The 13655-nt window shown below is 35.9% G+C and overlaps 2 protein-coding genes across 6 annotated transcripts in view; one reads left to right on the forward strand and one right to left on the reverse strand.

Moving 5' to 3' along the window:
* mfsd11 (major facilitator superfamily domain containing 11) overlaps window positions 1-6184 on the reverse strand; it is a 29300-nt gene extending 23116 nt beyond the window's left edge. The window contains exons 1-4 of one of the 2 annotated variants that reach the window (XM_073026025.1): window positions 6080-6184; window positions 2143-2198; window positions 1775-1882; window positions 468-547 (exon numbers count right to left, since the gene is read on the reverse strand). In XM_073026025.1, coding sequence (XP_072882126.1) covers window positions 468-547; window positions 1775-1882; window positions 2143-2198; window positions 6080-6139 — 304 coding nt within the window. In that variant the 5' untranslated portion in view covers window positions 6140-6184. Of the gene's footprint in view, window positions 1-467; window positions 548-1774; window positions 1883-2142; window positions 2199-5567; window positions 5790-6079 lie in introns of those variants that run through there. The other variant, XM_073026024.1, reaches the window with a different exon arrangement.
* Window positions 6185-6234: 50 nt separating this feature from the next.
* On the forward strand, window positions 6235-13017 carry LOC140714643 (serine/arginine-rich splicing factor 2-like). 4 transcript variants are annotated; one of them, XR_012095963.1, is made up of 4 exons: window positions 6235-6587; window positions 7508-7813; window positions 12204-12315; window positions 12642-13017. XR_012095963.1 is itself a non-coding variant. In XM_073026026.1 (3 exons), exons 1-2 carry the CDS (start codon window positions 6235-6237, stop codon window positions 7788-7790), a joined length of 636 nt encoding a protein of 211 aa, XP_072882127.1. In that variant the 3' UTR covers window positions 7791-7813; window positions 12204-13017. The 4 variants fall into 4 exon arrangements, 2 of the variants coding, with proteins under 2 accessions (XP_072882127.1, XP_072882128.1); XR_012095964.1 differs by having other exon boundaries at window positions 7508-7809; XM_073026026.1 differs by having other exon boundaries at window positions 12204-13017.
* The last annotated feature ends 638 nt before the right edge of the window (window positions 13018-13655 follow it).

Here is a 13655-nt window from a genome sequence, read left to right on the forward strand (position 1 = left end):
ATGAATATGTAAAATTACAGTCAGACTATCCACAAAGGCTTTCATCAAATAAAACCGATTTCACTCGTATCGGATGGAGGCTTGCTTCTATTTGAAGAACAAGTCCACATTTTTCAGACTGACGAGAAAGAATTGAGCAGAAAAATGAAAAAAAAAAATCACATTGCTAATCACTTTTTTCAACTATTCAACAAAAATCAAATCAACTTAGTCCAAAAATTCCAACTGGAATCTCTGGTTAGGTTTAGATCCTTAGGTAGTACAATGCCCATGCCAGATTTCAGATTTATACAATGAATATTGGAATACAGAATAGTGGTAATATTAAGAAAAGCTTACTGTGAAATTTTCAACATTTTAAATCAAAATCAGTTACACGATTAAATCAGAAAGATTATTATAAAGATCGTAAAGCTTTTCCCTTTGCATTTTACTCATGTTGCTCAAAACTGAAAGAAAATTCTGACCTGCAGCTGCTACCCCAATGATGACTGAAGCCAAGTAAAAGGACCATGTGAATGGCTCAATGAAAACTGCAATATAAGCACTGAAAAAGAATAAGAAAATTTAAGATAAAAAATAAACATACCTAGATGCAATTTCTTTAAGTGAAATCCTTCCATTAAAGACAGGATTGTGTGAAATATTTCTATTACAGCAGGATTATATGGAACCGAAACCCCTCTCCAAAATGAACAATATTTTAGCTTTTCATCAAATACTTATTCTCTTAGTTGTCTGTATGCTGCACCCACAACTTCTCCCTTATAGACCATACTGGTACACCCAAATCAAAACATTGTCAAGAATAATCTTCTTGTCTTGGGAGGAGCAAATATGCTAGTCATATATGTAATGTTTCCTGTACCTGTACATTAACTTTAGTGTGCACAAGGATTGCATACCAATATTAACTTTTCGCACCAATGTAAATAAACTCAAAGTTCCATCATCTTGCCCAGCCACTTAATAGGCCAACTCTTTCATAATCTCTACCTAATCCTGTCTTATATCAGCAGCAAACTTGGAATACCTTACACCTAGCGACTTCATCTCATTCTTTATATAGATTATAAATAGCCGCATCTCTCATCTCAATCCATGCAGGAGTCAATTAATACCTCCATTTTAGTCACAAAAATTACTTGTTATTTTTTCTCTGGTTTCTGTCCATTAACCAATCCATATATCAAACCTAATTTTTATACTACAAACTGATTTTACTTTACTGAATTCTTTCTGAAAATCTTAAACTAAAATCACCATTTCTCCCTTATGTATATCAACAATTATTAACTGTAAAAACAAATGCAAAAGCAGCAGGAAATTCTCAGTTATATTTCTGAACCATCACTATGCCTGAAAATATTTACTGACAGCGGCTTTCCAAATGTTTACGTTGCTGGATATTTACACAAAAAGAGTGCTAAGAAAATTCTCACATTTAATTGCTAAAGGCAAACTTTAATTGTTTGTTTTATTCCAATGTTTTTTTTAATCCAATGGATTTAAAAAAAACAAATGGTACACAAGATAATTAGCAAGATCACTGTACTTTGACAAAACTTAAGAGTCATATTAGTAGTGGGGGTTCTTCTATCTAGTTTGTAGAAAACTATCTGCCTTTTCAAAATAATTAAACAATTTTATGCACACTACATAAAAACGTTACTTGGGAAATTATTTTGAACAATACAAAGAACAATTGTAGTGCAAGGTGCAGGATGGACTGAGAGAAACAAAGAGACAAGAATATGGACATGATTAAACTCACCTGTACACTAATCCAGAAAGGAACATGGAAAGTCGATATCCCAAAAGAGCAACAATTGATGGAGTCAACAAATTGGAAGCAGAAAACACAGTATAAATTATGGCCAAACTATAAGAAACATAAGCCAATGTTAGCATAATATGTCATTGGAAATAATTAAAGCAATTGAAGCATAAATAATTATACCCTACAATATTTAATATGAATAACAGAACAGCAACTGAAACATACAGTATTACATTTACTTCTCAATAGTAGATGAAATAGTACAAATTATACTTCAATGAAGCTGTGTAAAGAGTAGGATTAATAGCTCAGTGTCAGAAAAACCTTAATAATAAATTCCATAAAAGAAAATGAACAAAAACCTGGTATAGCCACTTCCATGAAACCGAGTGCTATTGATACTCTTGATGACGGTTTGCTGTTAAATAAAAATCAATATTTGAATTAAAAATAGCATTCTTCCCATCAGTCAGTAATATCTTCTACACATTATTATAGCATTTCACAGCTATCCTTTTAGCAATGGAAGCTTCTGATGATACATTTAGCTCTCTGGAACAATGATTCGCATATTCATTGTGACTTTATTTAGGCACAACTGTTTTGGCAAATATGTTAATCTAATTTAAAAGAGTTATTTGCAAGTAATTGATAGTTCCTAGAACTGGAATGCTATTTGTTCAGTTGTTGCAATCAATCTTCTAAAGTAACTTACAAAAACATGCATCAATAGGAGGTATAATCTACCAAATACCAATGCAAGTTTGAAAATAGTTTCCTCAATGAGAGACTTCTGAATCAAATTACATTTTGTTTGCCTTTACTACATTTAATAAATTCATGAATAGATTAGTTGAAGCTTTCAGTTGAGATGAAGAATACTAGTGCTTATTTTTTGATAAGGTGATATGCTAATTAATGCAATACATGGCAAAACATGGTCATTGCTTCTCTGTTACATTACTATCCTTCAAAAGTACTTACTAGTTTGAGATGTTCTCTATAGAACACAAAGCCACTATATAAAGTTAAGCTATTTCACACTTACTTCATTTTCAGTACACATCAGTACATCAGACATCGGATCAGCTTCATGGTTAGATAAAAAACAATTTCTGATCCCACCAATTCTTACTGCTTAGCACACCAATGTTGAAAACTCTGCAAACGCAGTAAAAGCTGGAAACATTCAACAGGCCAGGCAGCATCCATGTGAAACAGCGCATGAAAAGCAGGAGGTGAATGGACAGTCAACATTTCAGGTCAAGTCAAACGTCAGCTGTCCATTTACCTTCACAGATGAGCTTCTCCAGTTTTCCTCACAGATGCTGCTGAATTTGCTGTGAATTTCCAGCATTTTCCATTTTTATTCCAAATTTGAAAATGCTGCAGTGTTTTGACTCTCCTAGTCTCTAAAAGTATATGGTATTTAAAAAAAATCAGCCTTCAGAATATTTATTGCAAATTAATCAATCACTGTAATGACACTGAGGAAGGACATCGCAGTATCAAAAAAAATTGGCTTGTGATTTTGTTTGAGCAATTAATCAAACCTTCTAGAAATAGTATATAGAAGACACAAGAGACCAAAATAATTGGATCTTCAATGATGATAAGGTAAAGACCACAGTAAAAAGACAAAATAAGATTAGTTAGACAGACACAAGAGGGGCTGACGGAATATTAACTATAATGGGATTGGCACAGAGCTAACAGCTTAACATTGTTACTCTTATTATTTCAATACTTTTCTTCCTAACCTTTAAGGGCAAGGCAGCTGAAAATCAAGAAAATGTTGATCTTGTGAAGTCTAGTTTTGACTAGAAATTAAGATCCACAAAAACCAGCTTTTCAGTTGCAAACCCACGAAAGAACTTTCATTGCTCAAATCATCATTAAAGAATCCTATATACAATGCCTTAAAAAAGCATTCAGCCCCCACAACTATTTTCACATTTTACTGTTTCATTTTCTAAATTTAAAATATATTGAAGTAGGATGGCTTTGAACTAGCCTACAAAACATGATACATCATGTCAAATCAAAAGATAAAATTCCAAACTTGTCAACAATTCACTAAAAATTAAAAACCAAAATTGTGAGGCCAATAAAGTATTCATCCCATTTGTATTTACTATGCCATTTGCTCAGGCGTAATATATTATATTAGCTTACCAACTCACCACGTTTGATGCAGAAAATTGGAGGATCACCTGTTTTCAATGAATTAATCAGGATACTACCTCTCTCTGCAAGGTCCAACAGTATGGTAGATTTTCAATAGACATACCAAAATGAAGACAAAAGAGCATTCAAGACAAATCAGGGGAATGAAAATAGAGAAGCACTAGTCTGGGGAAAGCGGCCCCTCAGAGCTCAGTGCAATCATGAAAGAGGGGAAAAAATGTGAAACCACAGCCTCACTGCCTAGGCAAGGCCATGTTAGTTGCTAGAGAAGAATGGCACTTGTAAGAGAGGCTACCATGATTCCAGCAGTCACTCTGAGTGAGCTGAAGTCAGTGGCTGTAAATGATTTTCATGGCTTCACAATCTTGCACACATAATGCATGGAAGTGTGGCAAGGAAGAAGCCCTGACTAAAAAGAAAAAGCATATCCGTGCCTGTAAAGACTTTGCAAAGTGTCACTTAGAAGATACTGAAGAGATGTGGAGGAAGGTCTTGTGGTCAGATTTAACTAAAGCAGAACTTTTTGGCCTCAGCACTAATGGTACATGTGGCGTAAATCTAATACATCCAGATAAAACCATCCCTACTGTAAAGTATGGGGATGCTTTTCACAAGCAGGGACTGGAAATCTGGTCAGGATTGATGGGAATATTAATGCTGCTAAACAAAGCAAGATCCTGGATTAAAAAAAGCTTAAAATAGGGAGGAAGTTCATCTTTCATCAGGACAACCCAAAGCACACAGCCAGAACAACTACTGAATAGCTTAAGAACTTTTTAAAAGCTATTATTAATGCTTTTTGAGATAGTGATTTAGATGCATATCATATTTTTTTACTGAGTTAAGTATTGTATGTAATTAGTTTTGCTACAACAAGTGTATGGGACATTGGAAAAAAAGTTGAATTTCCCCATGGGGATGAATAAAGTATCTATCTATCTATCTTCAAATGAAGAAAATTGATGTCCTTGAGTGGTCCAGTCAGAGACCTGCCTTTAACCCAATCAAACATCTCTGGCAAGACCTCAAGATTGCTATCCACCATTACTCCCTAACTAATGTGAAACAGCTTGAGCAATTTCGCAAGAAGGAATGGGTAATATTCGCTCTGTCACGTTGTGCAAAGCTATAATACTTAACCGAAAAGGCTGTAATAGCTGCACGAGGTGGTTCAACTAAGTACTGAGCAAATGGGAATGAATACTTTTAAACTGCTGACATTTCAGTTTTTGAATTTTTAGCTTTTTCCTGCTTTACAATTTTCCCTGCTTTTTGAGCTCAGTGAAAAAGCACGTGATTCACAAATTTAAAATTTCCAGTAAAATTGATCAAAATCCCTGGGTGTAATACTTAATTATGTGAACAAAGTGTTGGGACTGAGCACATTCACAAGGCACGGTACACTCTGAACAATTATGTACTGACTTTTCACTAGATGTACTGTAAACAGTTTGGGGATATACATAAAAGGGAGTAAATATAGTGTATAAACATAAGTTACAGTAATGGTCCCTATCATCAATGCAAAATGCCTTACAAACTTAATTGCTACCTATTGATAAAAATATCCTAGGTTAAAGCCCAAACCAAAAACACTCACCTCAATATTACCGCAAGTTTGAAACGCAGTGAAAACGAACATAAAAGCACATCCCAAAATTATAACATTCGTTAATTTCCATCTTTCTGGTGTCATGACTAAAGACTGAGATATCCCTGGTTAGATTTTATATCCTTATACGCTAAAAAATAAATTAAATCTCACTCCAACGCCGATCTGCTTTAAAAGCGAAGTACCTTCCCACGAGACCAAGATCAGCAGATGACCGGAAGCGTCGTGCGCATGCGCCAGGGTCTCGTGCTGTTTAAGTTTCTCCTTGGATGTAACATTTTGTTAATTGTCCGTATTTAAACACACGGATAATATATTGGCATTTTGCAATGTTTTCCTAAGGCTTGTGGGTTTTTTTTTAACAGATATACTGTAATATTAAAACTACAAGATCCCGGAGGCTTCATGCTCTAATTATTTATTTCCAATATTTGGAACTGAAGAAAACTTTTAAAAAGTATCCGAAAAGATTGCTTTAGTTGATAAAAATATACATCTACCTTTTCAGGGAGCGAGTGAGGTTGTGGGTGTGGATCTGCTTCCGGGTCAAGCGCCACCATCTTGTGATTGTGCTGGGGCTGGCCGTCGGTGTGTGTCGGGCTGTCTCCAACCCCGTCTAATTTCGCCGTTTAAAACAGAACGGATATAAGTCAGGATGAGCTACGGGAGGATGCCGCCGGATATCGAAGGGATGACTTCGCTGAAGGTGGACAACCTGACGTACCGCACGTCCCCCGAGACGCTGAAGCGCGTGTTCGAGAAGTACGGTAAAGTCGGCGACGTCTACATCCCCCGCGACCGCTTCACGCGTGAGAGCCGCGGCTTCGCCTTCGTCCGCTTCCACGACAAGCGCGACGCCGAGGATGCCATCGACGCCATGGACGGCGCCGTGCTGGACGGCCGGGAGCTGAGGGTGCAGATGGCCCGCTACGGCCGGCCTGCCGAGTCGCACCGCAGGGGGGGATCGTCTCGTCGGTATGCCGGCGCTTACGGCAGGAGAAGCCGCAGGTTGGTGGGACTCCTCTCCCCTGAGGGTGGGGGTGGTATTCGCACCGGTTTTACTGAGTGAAAGTTACCCTATCTTTATGTTTGCAAGGACTCAAAGAGCGAAGTTTTCCAGGTGGGATTTTTAAAGAAAAGCTATATCGAATTCAAACCCATAATTCCTTCAGGAGGCAAAATAATAGAATTGGGGTCGGTTTTTTTTTCCGGTATTCCATCGTGGTTGATTTATTATTTCCCTTCAACCCCATTCCTTTTCCTTCTCCCAGTAACCTTTAATGCCCTCACTAATCATTGAGCCGATCAACGTTTAAATATATCCATTACTTGGCCTTCACAGCCGCCAGAGGCAATGAGTTCCATTCTTGGGGAAACACCAGTTTCTAGAGTAGGTTACATGGTCGGCACAACATTGTGGGCTGAAGGGCCTGTAAGGTGCTGTAGATTTCTATGTTCACCCCACGGGTATTTTCAGGATTTTATAAAATAAGAGTCAGCAGCACATGGCTGTACAATTTTTTTTATTTCTGGTAGTTCTGAAGAGATAATGGGGAGTTTCTTCAAGCCAGTACCAAACCTGCAGTTCTCAGTGATTGCAAAGGATTTCTTCTGAGAGATTTGTTTTCCTTTTTTTTCCCAGTTATGTCATCAAATAGACGCCGTAACGAGGGAGGCAATGTTATCAAAGGCGCCTCTCTTTAGACATTGATATTCAATATTTTGTTTCATTTTTCATGATAAGTATGTACTCTTCGAGTCTGGCTGCAATGTTTTTCATGTTGTAGCTTAACTAATACTATGAGTTATTAAAGTATTGTGTACTTTGATAAAAGTTTTCGCGGTAATCTAGGCAAAATTCATCACAATTTAGTACTTGATTTTCCCTCACTTCTGCCCATTTTCATCACTTCATTCTTTGTTTCCAGTCCTAGAAGACGCCGCCGATCTCGTACAAGATCCAGAAGTAAAAGCCAAAGTAGATCAAGATCTCGTTACAGCAGGTCCAGATCACGTTCATTTTCTCGATCTAGATCTCGTTCCAAGTCTAGATCTGTTAAAAGATCGAGGTCGAAGTCAAAGTCAAGATCAAGGTCCAGGTCACGATCTAGAAGTATATCACGGATGTCTCAAGGATCAAAGTCAAAATCCAGATCCAAGACACCAATTAATTCAACTTCTCCACAAAAAGATGGAATTGAATCTCCGTAAAGTGGTAAATTGCATCAAAGTGAGTAAGTAGATTTAACTGATTTAAGATCTTTTACAGATGTAAATAAGCTTTTTATTGAGTAACTTTAGGAAGAATGTAGAGCTATCATCAAACACATCTAGGTGATTGGCATTGAACTATTGTGTAATAAATGGAGAACATTCTTGATAAACTTTCTAACAGTTAGATGCAGTGGAAGTTAAGTTATTAAGAAAGATTTTCCATCACTGGTATAATTTGCGATCGAAACCATCACTTGTCATCTTTCACTGTGTCCTCTTCACTTAATAGCAGCTGGTCTCCTTGTTATCCCAAACATCTATTCAGTATGGAAAATTATTAAATAATTCTGCTGACCCAAGTACTTATGTACTTGATCACTTGTTATTTAGTGACTTCACTTCTGATGGCAGCCTAGAGCAAAAATTGTCACTTTAGAGACTGGAGATATTGGCTGAGAAATTTGCACAATGTCAAGCCCATCTGAAATCTCCAACTTGACACTGATGGTTACCCTTTCTTTCAAACTCCCTCCTGAATCAGTGGAAAAAGAAAAGGGATTTCCCCTGAGATCTTACCATGAAGTAAACAACATCTAGAAGCAATTTACACTTGCATCAACTGTGTTTGGTTGACCGAACAGTCAAAATTATAGAACAGTCATGATCCCAAGGAGCTATCTCTTCTAATTTGGGTCTCACCTTAATTTATCTTTCATGTTTGAGCAAAAGCAGCAGAAATAGAAAATAGATATTTCTTTCATGGGGGTAATGATGTAGATATTGAGAAAACAATGTGGGCCTGAAGTATTGTATCCAGTAATTTATTTATAATTTCTTCCAAGGTGTACTTGCAAATGTCTTGTGTCCATTTTATTAAAGACTGCAATATGTTTAAAGCAGCCTCATTATTCAGTTACCTCTGGTTGCAATAATATAGTACAACCACTTTAAGATTACATTGCATGAATACATTGTTCTGTAGTGGGTTTAACCTTTAATTTTTCAAATCCTGTAAAGTTTTTGTAACAATAGCTGCAGAAGGGCTTTAGCCTTTGGAGGGCTCGTGAGCCCTGTTGCAGTCCAGTTCTGCTCCCAAAATGATTGTTACGAAGAGCCTTGCTGTCTGAAGTTTAATGGTAGGTAACAGCTGATAAATGTGATTCAGAAAAGAATTCACAAAAGAAAGCGTCACGATAATTGCATTGGAAAGCTATTGAACGGAACCTAAAACAGTAGTAATGTCTCGGCTTAAGAGGAGTTGTTAGAATGTGAACTAGACCTCTGTTACCTCTGAACCTCTTCTAATTTAAACAAAAAAAAACTTCTGCACTATCATTATGTTGTAGCCTGGAGATCAGTGATAGCAAATATAATTATTCAAATTAGTTTCCAACCACAAGAATTAATTCCATTAAAGTCATACACTTAATGTGCAAAGTTCATATGAAGCAATCATAAATGAGTGCTAATATAATGGATGACTTTACTGAAACATTTGTAGAATAAAATTCTTTTGTGATCATGATTTCACCTATATCTTATTTTCCCACTCATTAATCTGCGCAACTCATGAAATTTTTTTATGCACCCTGTTAAATTAATTGTAATGGTATAAATACCCACCAAATAATAAACGGTGATAATGAGTTAAGATCCTCTGAGAATATCACTATGCATCATTGAATTCACCATTCTTGATTTACTGTATCTTAACTGGTGTTTCATCCCTTTCCCTCTTGCATACCTGTGTCCAGATAGATAAAAGGAAGTACGTAATTTGATACTTCTGCCTAAGTCTTGAAAATTCAAATTTTTAAAATATCAAAACATATATATTGCACATTGAGAGTTGTTCCAGACAATTGATGAGTCAGCAATCTTGGGATTGCCAGAGGAATTAAATTGATGGTCAAATACCAAATTGGACATAATCTTGAATGGGAGAGCATATAGATAATGTGGTTTATACTTATTTTTTGGGAATAATTACTTTTGGTGGGGGGTGAACATTGATTTTTTTTTTTTAGGGCACTGAGCTGACTGGTTCTGGTAATTCAGTTTTCAAAAACGCTTCCATTGCATGCTGTTCCAGTTATGCAGTACCATGTTCACACTGACAATTGGGTGATAGATTTTGATGCTTCGGACATGGAATAATACAGCACAGGAACAGGCCCTTAAGTTGTGCTGAACTAATTAAATGAATCAAATGTCCACGTAGACTAATCCCTTCTGTCCACATGATGTCTATCCTCTCATTTCCTCCTTGTTAATTTCTTTACAGATCGACTGCACCCTTCTGTTTACCCATTGCTCTCCCTATGCCTGATTTTTCTTACATTCACTGGTTTCTATTCCCCATCTAAAAACTTAAATCAATCCAGCAGTGAGCATCTTCAAACTATCACACACAATACTAACACTACTCTGAAAGCAGATTGCTTTTGCCTAGCAGTTTAGTGACACTATATTTAGGACTTCATGAAATGCTGTATTGCATTTGTTCTACATTTTCAACAGTAATTTGCATAGTTTAATTTTATCCTTGACCACTAAACCATAAAGCTGATAATCCAATATCTAATCTTTGGTTAGAGTATATTTATCTAATTCCTGTTAGATTCCTCTTTGGAAGTAAAGCTAAGGTGAATTTTTGCTATTAGACAGGATTTTTTTAAAATTTCATGTTTTTAAAGGAAATTGCAGTTAAGGAAACAGTATACAGGAAGTAGAAAACTATCAGATGCTATGGAAACCGAAGTTGCTTTTTGCAGCAGCCTTAATTTTTGTACTTGTTTGCAAAACTAGTTTTAGTAAGATGTTAGAATTAACTTCATTTTTCATTTTCACAGCATTCAAAATTCCATTAGCATATTAATGAAACTTCTTGTCCTACTCCCTTACCAACTAATGTTTCTCAATTGGATTCAAAACCATCAAAGTACCTGACATAAAATCTTTGGTCCCTGATGTTTAACATTTTAATATTTTGTAATATTAGTCATGTCAGCAGGGTCAGCAATTTGCTATGTATTCCTAGTTGTCATGAGTATGTGGTTGTAGACTGCTTTCAACAACTGCAGTCTTTGTTTTAATACTCCAGTCTTGCTAGATCTGGGTTTTGATCAACTGATAATGAAGTAGCAGCGATTTATGTTCCAAATCAGGAATCTGGTGAGGCTGGGGGATCTTGGAGGTGATGTTTCAGTGATTTTTGCTGTTATTCTGCGGGGTGGTCGAGGTGTTGTGGCCGTTGGTACAGTTGAGGTAAGCTTGGTGAGTTGTACTACGTACTGTAGCTTATTTGCACTGCTCTGGCAGTATGCTGGTTGTGGAAGGATGAATATAGAGTGCAATGACAGGTAATGAGATTTGGCGGATGTACCTGTGTGGTCCAATGGTGAGTATTATGTCAAATTGTTAGGTACGTTCAAGTCTTGAATTGATCATATAATGTTATGGTAGTTATTGGTAAATTAAATTATTCCAGTTAGCATTGAAATAAGCACTATTTAAATAAATAATGACTGCGCATTTGAACTATTTAAATAATGACTGCCGCCTGAGATTTTCTTGCTCGAAAGTAGGGGTTCCCAACCTATTTTTATGCCATGGACCCCTACCATTAACTGAGGGATCTGTGGACCCCAGGTTGGGAACCCCTGCTCCAAAGTAACTAGGAATCTCAATTTAAATGACTTTTGAATTCAGTTTGGTTGAAAGCGATATGCGATTGAGGCTTTCTAAGATATTGCCTTAAACTTCGGTTTTTTTGACATTTTACATGAAAATATGCTAAATGAAACATTCGTTTGCTGTATTGCAGAAATACAGCAAATATTGAAGTTGCTATTCAAATTTGAGACTATATCTGATATACTTAAGCCTCAGGAGTAATATGCAGCACTTTCAATGAGAGAACATTAACCTGACTCATCTCATTCTGTACATTTCCTCAAATCGAAAATGTAATTCCAAAGAATTTTTTTGGATTGTCATTAAATTGCATTATTTTTGGAAATAGAGTTTTTAGTAAAATTTGATTCACACAAACAAATGCTGTTTTAATGCGTATGCCATTAAGCTAAGGCAAAAAGTGTAATTTTTGGTACTGTTTACATTTTACCCTGTTCTAGGGTATCCATATATATTCAACGTGCAGTAAAAATTGTCAGTTCATAATTGTCAATTTTTCTGTTAGTACTTTTATTCTTCTGGTACTATGTAACCTTAAAGTAGAAGACACCCCACCTTAATTCCAGTTTAATGAATAGTTTTCTTGAAATTGTATTAAAATTATTGAGGTGAGAGGAAAATAGGCCTTTGTCAGTTGTATAACTGAGTGTTATTTTATAGCTTTAATGAACATTGTTTTCAATAAGTTTACATTTTCACTTCTCTTTATTCTAGATATTCTGGGTGCCTGGAAGAATTACATGATGCCTTGCAAGAAAAACCATCTCTTGCCATCTGCATAGGTGATGGAGAGACCTTCTTAAATAAGCAGTGATGAGTTTAAAAGGTCATTATAACATAATTGTTTATAACAGGTTTCGTCAGTTTTAAGTTATGAATTAAAATTAGTGTCTGAGAAGGCTTTTATATGTTATGTGCCATCTGTGTTGCTATTACTTCTTACAATTTAGTGAAATGCTCGACTTCAGATGCATTTTGGTTGGATACGTACATAAGGTAAAAAGCATGGAATGTATTTCCAGGTTTTGTAATGTTTCTTCCTGTGCACAAGTAATTATCTTTTAAATTTCAATTTGCATATGTCTTTTTTCCATCTTTTTTTTATTTCAGTCCAATACTAATCTTATTGTCTCATGTATTTTTGTGCACTAGGCGCAGTTGTGTAGCAGTTCTGTAAAGCGGGTTAGCTGTAAGGTGGCGTGTTGCAGTGCAGTGCAGAGTGCTTGGCTGTGTCCTGTATTCTCCTGATTGCTCCTGTAATGATGCCTTGACGTGCAGAAAATATGGCTGTCCAGTAAAATGCCTGTCAGCTGCACCTCCAGAGACCTGGCTGCGTGTAAATTATGGAGCAGGCAGTAAGCACCTTTAGCTACCTTGATTTTATACTTGGTAATTGGTTTATACTTTTACATATTAAAATGTTGTTTAGAAAGCTGTTAATTTTGAACTCAATTGTAATTAACAGTTTGCTTCAGTATAAAATCCTGTATTTCAGTAATGTCATTAAAGGTTTTTTTGTCGATGTTAATTATTCTACATTTATGACTTGATGCTGCATTCAATGACTGGGAATCATGGGACTTAATGTAGTGAATACAAATAATTGCTTGGTGCTGTTATGGGTCTTAATTTTTAAAATTAAGTAGTTAAAATCATTCCATTATAATACAATTACAAAGGTTTTGGATTCCAGTTTTTAAGATATATTTTCAGAACAGTTAAAAGGGTTAAGCCTCTGCTCCAATAAAGCATTTTGTAAACATAACTGAATTCTTATACACAAAATTATGAAACCAAGCCCTTGAGTTAATGATTTTATTTAAACTTGGATTTTATTCATTGCATTTAATTGAGTTGAGCCACACTCAGAAATTGGTTTGAATTTTTAAAACTAATTTATTTCCTTAGAATTCTACTTGAGCTGCATTGTATGTGTGCCTTAGGTTATTTAATTCCTGCAAAAGTAAAGCGTAACAAATATTAAGCATTTGTTGTTAAGCTTAAAGTTCTTGCAACATTTTTATTAAGCATACATGGGTGAGAAATGACAACACTTCAGGTCAAAGATACTTTTCCCCATCAAAATTTGTGGAGAGGGTAAAAGGATACTAGCTTGCTGGAAGGCAGAATGTTGGTGAAAGCAGGGAGTGTCTGGTTTTCACCAAC

The sequence above is a fragment of the Hemitrygon akajei genome, chromosome 22 (genome assembly GCF_048418815.1).
Source record: "Hemitrygon akajei chromosome 22, sHemAka1.3, whole genome shotgun sequence".
NCBI lineage: Eukaryota > Metazoa > Chordata > Chondrichthyes > Myliobatiformes > Dasyatidae > Hemitrygon > Hemitrygon akajei.